The sequence below is a fragment of the Dipteris shenzhenensis genome, chromosome 27, assembly GCF_047967505.1.
Source record: "Dipteris shenzhenensis isolate YYH24624 ecotype China chromosome 27, Dip_SZ_1.0, whole genome shotgun sequence".
Classification (NCBI taxonomy): domain Eukaryota; kingdom Viridiplantae; phylum Streptophyta; class Polypodiopsida; order Gleicheniales; family Dipteridaceae; genus Dipteris; species Dipteris shenzhenensis.
Genome location: NC_141622.1, coordinates 808,515 through 820,744, shown reverse-complemented (window position 1 = coordinate 820,744; position 12,230 = coordinate 808,515). Strand labels below are relative to the sequence as shown.

General features: G+C 45.6%; 1 protein-coding gene across 2 annotated transcripts in view; it reads right to left on the bottom strand.

The window, feature by feature from the left end:
* LOC147883705 (TSL-kinase interacting protein 1-like) overlaps positions 1 to 12,230 on the bottom strand; it is a 79,441-nt gene that overhangs the window by 55,592 nt on the left and 11,619 nt on the right. For both annotated transcript variants that reach the window (XM_087398990.1, XM_087398991.1), the window contains exon 2: positions 8,222 to 8,292. In XM_087398990.1, the coding sequence (XP_087255116.1) occupies positions 8,222 to 8,258 (37 nt within the window). In that variant the 5' untranslated portion in view covers positions 8,259 to 8,292. The remainder of the gene's footprint in view (positions 1 to 8,221; positions 8,293 to 12,230) is intronic.

Sequence of the window (12,230 nt, the reverse complement as noted above, 5' to 3'; positions counted from 1 at the left end):
CTTCAAAAGCATCTAGTATGTTCAAAAAATGGAAATTCCTATTAATTTCTTCATGTTCCCTCCCCCATTGACAAATTAATTTAAGGTGGGTTTGACAGATTTAACGTAATTTACTTGTCAAATAGAATGAAGCTAAGATACGCATAAAATCATCAATTGCTTTCGGTGTCCCTGCTTCTAGCTCCTTCTGTAATCTTGTCTGCAGAAAATATGTCCCTCGGGCTACCTTTCTCACGTCCCTCTGCACTTCGATCCCTGCCCTCTTCTTTCGCCTTCCTCTTCTACCCTTCTCACCTCCCCGTTTACTTCGATCCCTACGTTTCGCCTTCCTTCCCACCTCCTTCTTCACTTAGATCCTCCCTCAGTCCATTGAGCCCCCTACACATATTCGGGAGCACTCTTCACAGGACCCCTTCTCACGATGGCGCACGCAGCTCAAGCACAACTCACATAGGGCGGAGTGCTTTGGCTCAGCTAGAGAGGCAGTGCTTCCAGGCACACTTCTAGGACCCACCGATGAAGGGCTGGCTTTTCAATACACTAGTGCGACTGCCATGTATGCAATACCCTTCTGGGGGAGTGATCTACCGATGACAGTGGAGGAAATTCGATCGGCTACATGTGACTATGGGGTCCCGGATGATTCGGAGTAAGCCCTAAGTACCACATGAGATAGTATGGACTGAGTTCGCCATGACACCTCTACAGGTTGATGCCATCTTTCAGAAAGTGAAATTCCATAGAGTCGTGGACTTACCTTGATGGAGACTACCGAGGCTGGCGTTGGAGTCATCCAATATCCAAATGACTAGCAGAGAGCGGAGCTGACAGATAGTATGCACGTATATCCACATGGCTTGCCAGGAATGGTATTCAGATGGACAGGCTTCCCTCCTTTAGAATGGACACACCCCCTGAGTCGATCCCACGTGATGAGATTAACATATCATACGGTTAGATCTCTTGCAGCTCCATACATATCGAACTTGGGGGGGTGGGGGGGGATCAGGAGCTTCCCACCAAGTCCCAATTCTATCGCGACCACTTCCTGAGAGTATCGGAGGAGGGATTCATCATCCGACCCCAGTAACTCGCACACAGAGGAGTCTTGCATGCATTGAGGATCGCGATTGGACAAGTGTGTGTTTCATCCCATCAAAGGAGGATCAAGACGAGGAGAGCAGAAGGAATACCCAGAGAGCAACGGAGTGGTTGAGACAGAGGAGCATCTTGTATGTGCCTACCCACCTTACTATGAGATCAGGGGACAATACTATTGCCTCTTCCGGGAGGGGAGGGGCTTCGGCACTCTCACGACTGATCCACTTCCATGACCAGGTCCAGGAACATAAGATATAGAGGTTGAGAGGACACAGCAACACGTCACAGACTTCTAAGCATTTGAGTCAGCTCCAGGGCACATCGGGGTGGATGAGGAGGAGCTAGTTGATATGCAGGCAGCCTAGATCACTGAGAGAGGGACACTGAGACCACCTGTGGCACGCAGAGCGACTAGAGCACACTCTATTGAGGTCCGGCCTATCATAGCTTTCCTCAAGGGAGACCGCCCAAGACGAGGGGCCTCTATGAACATAGCCCAACGGGTTCAGGGATCGAAGAGACCACGCCCTCCTCCGCCATCACAATGTGAGACACCCAACAGATGCAAAGCTGAGATATTTTTGCTGCTCACAAATGAGCCACCACACTGCCGAGCTTTAGTTTCTAAGTCCCAACTCTAGCCTACTTCAGTTAGTTTCACTTAGTATCTGATTTATACTTGATTTTGCTCGAGCTATTGAGCTCTGTAGATCAATTTAGCACTAAGAAAGGGCCCTAGCGCGCCCTTTACCACAGCCCATTGAGACTTGTATGAGTTCTCTCGCGGACGTCTCTCTCTCTCTCTCTCTCTCTCTCTCTCGTGGCTTTCAGCTTTACGACATAGGTCAGTCCTTTGAGACCAGCCAGTGCTCTCCATGCATGAGAACCTCACCCCTCTACAAGTTGAGGAGAGACGCTCTTTGTTGCAACAACGGGATCAAGCCTGGAAGGAGGGAAAGTGGGCAGTGGTAAGAGAGGGACGACTTCTCACAAGCCCCCGTAGGGCACCAACCCCCTCCCCTACATAGGGAAGCGGGGTCTATGAGACTCAGATATCCGAGACCCTATCCTGCACCATTTGGAATTGTAATGGTACCTTATGGTCAGAACCAGGGAACTTCTCAGAATCCTACACAGGTCACGAGATAGTCTTTTACACAGAGACACATCAGAATCCAGAGTACCCACTACCAGTAGTCAGCAAGTAGTACATGGGAGTCTGCCTACGGAGATGAGACGAGGGGTACAAGGGGGGTTCGAGGGTCAGGTGGAGTCGCAGTCCTTTACAAATCCACACTTTTGGGGACCATTTCAGTAGAGCAGAGAGAGGTGCATTCTAGGTTTCTTTGGATCCAGATTCAACACATGGACAGTCGGGATCTATTTGTTGCAGTTTGCTACTTCCCCCCTGAGACCTCCCACTTTGCTAGAGATACTCGAGGTGAGGATGAGATATCTCCATTTGCAGCTCTTTATCAGTCCATTGTTGACCTTTCTAGCCGTGGAGAAGTCCTCCTAGTTGTGGACTTCAACGCGAGGACAGACACCCATCAAGTCCCACTACTCGACTTCAGAGATGATTCCACTCTACTGCCAGACATTGACCTTTAGGATGCAAGTATGCTACGGGTTTCGGTTGACAAACGAGGTCCGATCACATCTTATGAACAGGCCCTATTAGACCTTGGCAGAATGCATGATCTCCTTATTTATAATGGTCTTGAAAAATGGCCCACCTTAGGTGGTTTCACATACTTTCCACATGGGGGAGGCTCCAGCGTTGTTAATTACATCATGGGATCCCCTGCCTTCACATCCCACATCACTGATTTTACTGTAGCACCTCTCCCTCAAAGGGCTGATCATACCGATCTTTTCTTTAGCATTTTCACTCCCCGTAGCACAGTACCTTCCACCCCGCTAAGCTCTTACTCCACCTATCATGATATATGCTTTGACCGCGATCACTCACCTACTTACTCTGGCCGTCTGTACATACTTCTCACTTATATTGACTTCATACCCCTATTAGAGGATCGTGCTGCCCTAGTCACCCGCTCACTACACGAGGCTGCCCTCCACGCTTTCCCTCACACCACACGCTCCACCCGCCCACCACCCCTTGGGACCGTACCCTGTAATAGCTGGTACGATGATGAGTGTAAGGCTTTACGCCGTCAACTCAGATTTGAAACCAAAAACAGTCTTTCGAGCGAACCAGAGACGCTACGCAAGTACCATCGACTAGTACGCAGAAAGAAACTAAACTTCGTTCGCCGGAATGAGGAGTTACTGAACATTACTAAGATTTCTAGAGTCACGATCCCCCTCACCACTCACTGACACTCAAGTCTGGTATGATTATGCGCGCACACTTTATGACATCCCAAATCAACCAGTCCCTAACCTCTCACATATGCCACACCCCATTTCCTGCGCGCTCTTGACTAGGGAGGCGGTAAAGGATGCCATAATGAAACTTCATAATGGTCGAGCGAAGGATCATGAGGGACTATGCACTAAGTTCACTGCATATGGGATTAACCTCCTAGCCCCAATCTTAGCAAAGCTCTTTAATGAAGCTATTTGTTTGGGGTTTCCACGCACCTAGACCATTAACACTATCTCACCGATCCACAAGGCAGGGGATCCCATGAGCCTGGAGAACTACAGGAGCATTATGATTGGACATGTCATGTCCAAGATTTATGCATCGGTACTTGATTTCGAGGTCAGCAGATTTGCGGAGCGTCGAGAACTTAGAGCAGCAAGACAGGCCAGATTCTAGCATGATCATGGAGCCATGGACCACATTCTCACATCATATGTATCATCGAGGAGACAAGGGCATGGAAACAGAGGGTGTATTATTGCTTTGTGGATTTCCACAACGCATTTGACACGGTTCCTCGAACCCGCCTCATACGACGCCTTAATCAAGAGATCATTTGGGCTGTCATGACACTCTATGAGAGAGTTTCAAGCAGAGTCCGAGCAAGATATGGGTGGACAGACAAGATCATGAGCACTATCGGGATCAAACAAGGGTGTCCATTATCACCCACCTTGTTTAGCCTCTACATTGACAAGCTTGAGACAGTGATGCAAACATAGGGGGGGGGGTATGTTGCTCTCTTGCGAGCACTTCTAAACCATTGCATATACCCAATAGCTATCTTTTATCTCTCATGTTGGTGCCCCTCCAAAACAGGATTAGAAAAGTTTATAAGAGTCCACAGATCCTTCGTGTGGGGGTAGAGTGACACAAGAAGGAGAATATCAAAGGTCAAATGGTCCTTTTGTACCAGACCCAGAAAGGAAGGAGGGTTGGGAGTCAATAAAATACAGTTAGCAGCATACAAATTGACAACCACGTGGATAATAAAAGCCATCACCTCTCAGCTATTGGTAACCCAAAACCCTGCATGACTAAGGGGAGTAAGCTTTGGAAAATCTTATGGGGGGCCTTTGAACAAATCAAAAGTCACATAGTTCTCTCTGGAAAAGGGAGTTTCATGGCTCTAGATTCAATCTGGGTGTCTGTTTTCTTTACCAAACAGCAATTAAGTGATGAGGATTTCCTAAAAGCATGGCAACTCTCAAAGAAGGGGCTAACCAACTGGGGAGATTTGTGGGACAAAACCAACCTCAAATGGAAGACATGGCTTGAGATAAGAAGGGAAGACAGACTCAATAATGCAGATCAAGAGCTGGTTATGAGCAGATTACAATTGTGGGAAGGAGACATTACCTGGAAAGGGGGCAGGGTCTTAAACTTCACTAAAGAGTTCAGCTGGGTTGGCAGTTCATCTTTCTTACCTATACCTACTCCTTCTGAGGGCATTGAAGAGGTTGTTTCCACACTCAATGCCAGATGGAATCTTGCTGATGCTGAAAGGAAATGGGATAACAGGTTTTCGTTGATCTGGGATAGAAGGATACCAGAGAAAATTTCTACTCTTTTGTGGCTAATTCTGCATAAAGCTGTCTGGACTAATTGTAGAAGCCTCAGGATTGGTAAGGGAGATGGCACCTGTAAATCCTGTGTTGGACTCAAAGAGGACATATTCCATCTGTTTATCTCATGCCCCAAGGCAAGAAAAGTCTTCAGTTAATTGGAAGTCACTTCTTTTGGGGGATGCACTCAAGCTGCCCTATGCCACATGGGTGTACATCAGGGCACATGCTTTATGGTTTATTTGGATTGCCAGAAATGCTTATCAATTTAATGATGAGGTCATGCATGCTGATCAGTTGTTTTTGAATTGATATGGAAGGTACTTTCTTACTAACTGATCACTACCATCTGTGGTCCAGGCCAAATTCCTGTTGGATCAATAATTCCATAACTTTAATGAACAGATTTCACAACTGCAGGCTGAACTGGAGGACCATATCAGAGATGCTGGGAGGTGCACAAACTCCAATGTTGATCTTCAATCACAGCTCTTACCTCCCTTTTCCCTGTCAAAGAAGAACCTACAGTCTGAAGGGACATCCTTTTTCTTCTGTCATAAGGCTATGTGGATGCTGCCAGTTCACTAGAAGCAGCTTTTTTTGGTCTTTTTGCTCTGATCAGGAGATATCTTGGCTACAGATTGTATATTCCTCTCTTGAGAGAGACTTTTGTTTTTGAAGACCTTATGTGTACAAATCATATGATGATCATAATATAAACAAACTTTTTTTTCTGCCCAAAAAAAAAAAAAAAACCAGACTTGGTGCAGTAAAACCCTACTTCACAGAAGAATCGGTAAAACTCGCAGTGCTCATAAAACCTGAGTAATGCTAACTCAAACCATGGAATTTCCAGAAATTTCTTGAGGGCTTTTGATCTGCTGATCAAACTGAGCACAATGATGTAAGAATCATGCTGATCTGACAGCTTTGGAATTTAACCTAGTACAGGGCTGCCACGTGTCCAACTGATGACTGGAGCAACTTTTGGCGATGAAATTTTGCAGAGAGGTAAGCCCCAAGATGCCATGCTCCAAATTTCAGAATGAAATGACAAGATTTTCCCCACCAAATTCCCAAAAAAGTGCTCTAATACCACTGTAACTAAGCTAGCCTACAGCCTACTAGCTTAGGTCTAATTCACAGCCTAAGGATGTAGCAAATGAATGCAAAGGTGAAGTACAGCATGTAGGTTGCAGAAATTTAAGAGCTGAAGCATCAAAGTACCTGGCTTGTGTGTAGATTCATAGCTAGTGAAGGGCTGCACCAGCAACAGGGCTAGGAAAGAAGATTCCTAGGCTAGGAGAAGACATCCTAGTTCAGCTTAAAGCTATTCAAGCTTCAGCAGTATGAGTAACCACAAGTTTGCATTTAGAAATGAAATGAGTACATGGTGCAGCAGAGCCCCCTTTTATCGATGTGGGCCTGGCATCAATTACAAGTTTACTTATGGGATGGCCAGCCTATGATGCCACGTGGCAGATTATGGCTACCCTTACTAAAAGAGCTATTTATTTACAAGCCATTAAAAGGCCCAACATTCTAAAAGCTAACTGAGTAAATTTACCCTTTGTTACATGCTTAAGCATGACTAATCAGTCCAGCAGATCACTGTTATGCTCGCTTCTCCACTCTCAATAAAGAAGAACAAGGGCTGGAGGGTGTAGGTGCACTATAGAAAGAAAGTAAGAAAGATTTATTAACATCCTCAGAAAGGCCTCACGGGCCTATGGGACAAAGTACACCGAGAGAAGAAACTCATACAAGCCTCTGTGGGCTGAAGCAAAGGGCACGCTAGGGCCCTTGCTGAGTGCTATGCTTAGCCAAAGAGCTAAAAAGCTCAAATTCAAAACTCAAAACTCAAAACTCAAACTAAAAACTGAGACCAAAATCCAAAACCCAATGCCATGGAGGCTCTCCGATGGGCTGCAAAGATGTCTCAGATTGGGTCTGTCGAGCTGTCTCTCACTGGCGGAGGACGTGGTCTCCTCAATCTATGTATCCGATGGGCTATGTCAAGAGTAACGTCTCATCTCTAGCGGTCCCCTCTGAGAAGAGATGAGATAGACTGGACCTCGATCGTGCGTGCTTGTCACTCTCTATGTCAAGCGGTCTCTATGGCTCTAGCTTGGCAGCGTCGCACTGTCTCTCCTTGCTGATCCATGCTACCCTCATGTCAGCTAGCTCCTCCTCCACACCACTATGTCTTAGATCTGACTCAAATGCATAGAAATCTGTCACATGTCGCTGTGCTCGGTCTACCTCAACCTCCTACAGCACGGTCAGCTCTTGCTAGTGTCTAATCTATCTCAATAGTGTCTCTTTGTGCCATCGCATCTCAATTAAATACAGCCCAATGCAAACCTGGTCATGGAAGTGGATCAACCATGAGGGTCCCCCAAGAAAGGGTGGAAGACGGTCCAGCGAATACCTTGACTAGCGAACCATGTGGATACGCGTGCATACTATGCTGTGTTGACCCTGCTCTCTGCTAACCGTCTAGATGACTCTAGTGCGTCTCCAGTTGGGTAAGGCCCAAACTCTATGGAGGAATGTCACTGTCTGGAAGATGGCATCAACTTGGAATTTGGAGCTCTTAATAAGATAACTATAAAGTATGGGTTCTTAGTTCCACAGACTCATAAGAATCCATGCATGGGCATATCCTTTGAACTCAAAGCACCTTGGGACCTATACATTTGCTAAAGATGCCATGAACTTATCAATGTCATCAAATTAGGTCCTAACCACTCAAGGCGGAAGGTCCCCTTCCACATTGTGGTTGGCATGGACTACTATGACTAGCATCAACTCAACCCTTGCCAATCCTGAACCTTCTTATAGTCAATATGAGCTGTGAGCCATCTTTTATGGCATTGCTCACCATCCCTATAGACTCTTTCTTCTACAAGACTTTAAAATCTCAATGACAATGAAACTACGTGATATATCATGTCACTAAATGATAGTTGTCCAGCTGGGTTTTTTCCTTGAATGAGCACTGCCTTCTCTTTCACGGTCCAACTGGGATTTCTTACTCAAGATAGTCGCACAAGCCTATGATCTTCTAGTTGTTTGCTACAAGCTGAATTACACACACACAATCAACACGGTTTACAATCAAGTAGCCCAAGCTTGCAATGAAGAGATAGTGAGATCTCACCTGACTCTGCGGCACTTGGTGTGTGAGCCGGATCCATGTTTGTGCACGAGGATCTTCTAGCTACAGGCAAACTACAAAACATACAGAAATATCAGAAAGCCCGCTTGATAGACGAGAGGCAAAAAATTTCACAAAACGATAAAGCATGTGATAGTGATGGTGGGGGGAGGCGGGAAAGGTGGAGCAATGCTTATGTAAACAAGAACGTAAAACCTCAAAAAAATTATTATATAGATGAATGCAGAGTATATATAGAGCCTGCACTTCGAGGCTGCATTCCACAAAAGAACAAATCAACCTCTTCCTAAATCCTTTTAGTATAGTACCACAATGTATACTAGACAATAAATCATCAATTCATGCAACAACATACATTGAATTGCTTTGTCTCAAAGCTCAGGAAACTCAACATGTCATGCCATGAGGAATGATTATTCTATTCATTAATAAATCATTAAAACATTATTGCATTAGTACCACTAAAACTATGTAGCATTGGCCAATGATTATTAATAAAGATATGCACTCACGTGTCGAAGTTCTAGGGTAATAGAAAAAGGAAGGGTGCATTAGAGTGCATAAAATGGTAGGTACATGAGTCATAGGCCAAGGGTAGGTCTAAATGGGAAGATGGACATTGAGTGATCTCAAGGGACATCAATGAAGGTCATCCCCCTTCATTGTGATCATGTGTATCATTCTCTCGACCACCTTGCATGTTCCTTTCCTTATGTGCCAATATATGCTCCGAAACTAAAATCTCATCAAGTCGTTCAACCTCTGGCTGCATCTCAGAAGGCATATGCTCCGGCACAATTTCCTATAAAGGTTTGAGAAGACTCACATGAAAAGCATTGTGAATCCTTACTAAACTTAAGGAACAACGGGTCTTTCTCCCTTCTATTTTTCAACCTTGCCTTTTCAAAGCGCAAAGGAACCCAATCACCCTCTGCAAACTCTAGTGCAAGATGGTGATGATCAGCTGCTTTCGTTTGCTTTGCCCGAGCCTTTTGGAGGACATGCTTGACTTTCTGATATGCTATATCAATGCTCTCGACATACTTGTCGGCCTTGAAGATCTTATCTTTTGTATGCAAAATGGGTGGGACTTTCTTCGCTCCTTCCACTATCTCAAACGAAGCCTTATCTATGAAAGTATGCACAGTGTTGTCATAAGCAAATTCCAGCAATGGCAATTATTGTTCCCATTGTGTCTAATACTCAGACACATAGCATTTCGAAAGATCAAGCACAGTGGAATTAGCCTCTTCCGACTGCACATCTGTCAGTGGATGAAAAGAAGATGAGAACTTTAAAGTAGTGCCCATATTCTCAAAAAGCCCTCTCCAAAACAAACTCATCATACGCAGATCTCTGCCAGGGCATGCCACGATACTTAAAGATGTTCTGCATGAACAATCTAGCCAGATGATCCACTGTGATCTTCTTCCTCAACAGAATGAAATGGATCTGCTTACTGAATCTGCATATCACGATTCAAATGCCATCATTCGATGTCATATCCTAGGAAGATAAAAATGGTCTCCCACAATCTATCCAGAACAGGCAATAGATGCAACAATCCAAGTGCCTTCTGTCAGTCAAACTTGACCTTCTGACAAATAATGCATGTCCTAAAAGCCTCTACATCCCGACTCAAAGCTAGCCAATAGAAATGGTGCTCCACTACCTTCACCGTGGCATCAATGCATGTATGCCCTGCATACGGTGGAGCATGACTCTATCAAAACCTTAGGCCTCAACTGCTTTGTGACACAAAGATCACCATGCATCAAATGAAAACCATCTCTAAGAGTATAAAAGCTCATGATGCTGACCATTAGACAATTGATCACCGATCCTTGCAAAATTTGCATCCTCTGCATACTGGTCCTTCATTGCATCCAACTCATGGTGGTATGCAGTGAATACTGCTGAAACCTACGGCTTCCTTGACAATGCATTAGCCACAACATTCTTTTGCCCTCCACATGCACTATTTGGAAGTAAAAAATGGATAAGAAATTGACCCAATGCATATGCTTCTCAAACAACTTAGACTGAGTGAGAAAATATCTCAAGGTCTAGTGATTTGTCTACACAATGAAATCAGCCCCTAGCCAATGCCATTCCCACACGCATCACACTAGACAACAAAGGCTTTTCGGAGATCTAGCAAGATCAACATTGGATCCAAAGTGAGCTTTTCTTTCAGATTCTCAAATGCTGCACATTTTTTGTCAGCCCAAGTAAATGACGCTCCCTTCTTCTGCAATGTATGAAGGGCTGAGGCAATCTCAGCATGCATACATCATGCAAGGTCCTCAATTGTGGCCAATTGCGAATCACCTCTATCTTACAGGATCCATAAGCACTCCGTCTTTAGACACGATGTGCCCCAGAAAGTGAATCTCAGGCAAAAATAATTCCTTTGCATGTATAACCTGTTAAGCCAGGCAATCTCCAATTCTAGAGGACAGGATAATCAAAGGCCAAACTAGCGCAAAGGTCCGATAAATTACACGTTAAAACACCACAGGTGAATCTCCGTCAGGACAAAATCAACAACCAAAGCCCTGTCAAAAACAGGCCCCTGAAGAGCCCAGGATCGGAGGCCACAACTGGCCACATTCTGGCCGACCAAAACTGGCCGACCAGACTGACCTGGTCGGTCAATATCTGGCTGACCAGACTGACCAGGTCGGTCAGATCTGGGCCGACCAGCTGGTTGACCGACTGGCCCTTCCCTATTTAAAGGGGGGGGGGGGGGGGGGCCTAGGTGCTCCTCACTATCTTATGCTCCTGAGGTCCCTGGACACCCTGAGCTTCTGCCTCCACTTCTGCCTCCTGGCTGCCTCCTCTGCTGCCTCCACTTCTGCCTCCTGGCTACCTCCTCTACTGCCTCCACTTCTGCCTCTTGGCTGCCTCCTCTTCTGCCTCCTTTTTCAGTTCCAGATCTGTCTTCTTCCTGCACCAGATCTGTCTCTCCTTCCAGCTCCAAATCTGCCTCCTTCCTGCTCCAGATCTGTCACTCCTTCCAGCTCCAGATCTGCCCCCAACTTCTGCTCCTAATAATGTTCTTTTTATTCTAGATCTGCAGCAACCCTTGCATCAGTTTGCTGTCTCAGATTTGGTTGAGTTCCAACTTGTGGAGCTAGTGCAGAAGTCCACTACAGTTGCCTTCCCTGGAGGATTGATGTTTGCTCCCTCCAGAGCTTCTCTCTCATATCTTCTCTTGTATTCAGTTCCGTTTGTGATATATATTTCTTCTTCAGCTATCATTAGTCTTCAGTATTGTTTTATTTGCCTCCAAGTACTTTCTTTATATGGTATCAGAGCCAGGTGTGCCAATCGACACCTGAGCCTTGATCTGGAAAGCTTGGAAGATAAATCATCACCTGAAGATGTCTTCTCCCTCTTCCCCGAAGCGATCTCAGCCTGAATCGACCTCTATTCAACCACCACCCTCGTCATATGTCGAGAGAGAGTCTGCAAGGATTGAAGGTGATGAATACCTCTCCAAACTCTTTAAAGAATTTGCTGAATTCCAGAAATGGAAAGAACTTGAAGCAGGTACCTGCACACCTCGTGCTTCTACTTCTCCACGTTTTTCTCCGATACGTCAACAAGGACCTCTATTCAACTCAGAAGAAGCTGAGCAACATCTCAAGTTCGGTGCCGACGAAGAACAAGTATACCCTGACGAAAGAGGACAGGCCGGCATGAGAACATTGGGTTATTCGACAGTGCCTATCCCACAAGAATCAGTGCAAGGTATGTTGCCCTATTCCCTTGGTGCAACTCCATCTGTTATGCAAGGCATAGGAACGAGTAATCACGAGGACACAGATCCATACATGCATGTGAACACGCGCAGACGAGAAAGGAGAAATGCGTCTGACAATGAGTTTGCTTTCGGTTCACATTCTTCCTTCCCTCCCATCCCTCTCATATCTTCCGCTGCCATCTTTCCTCTAGTGGCTTCTCATCCTCCTCCTTCTCCCATGCC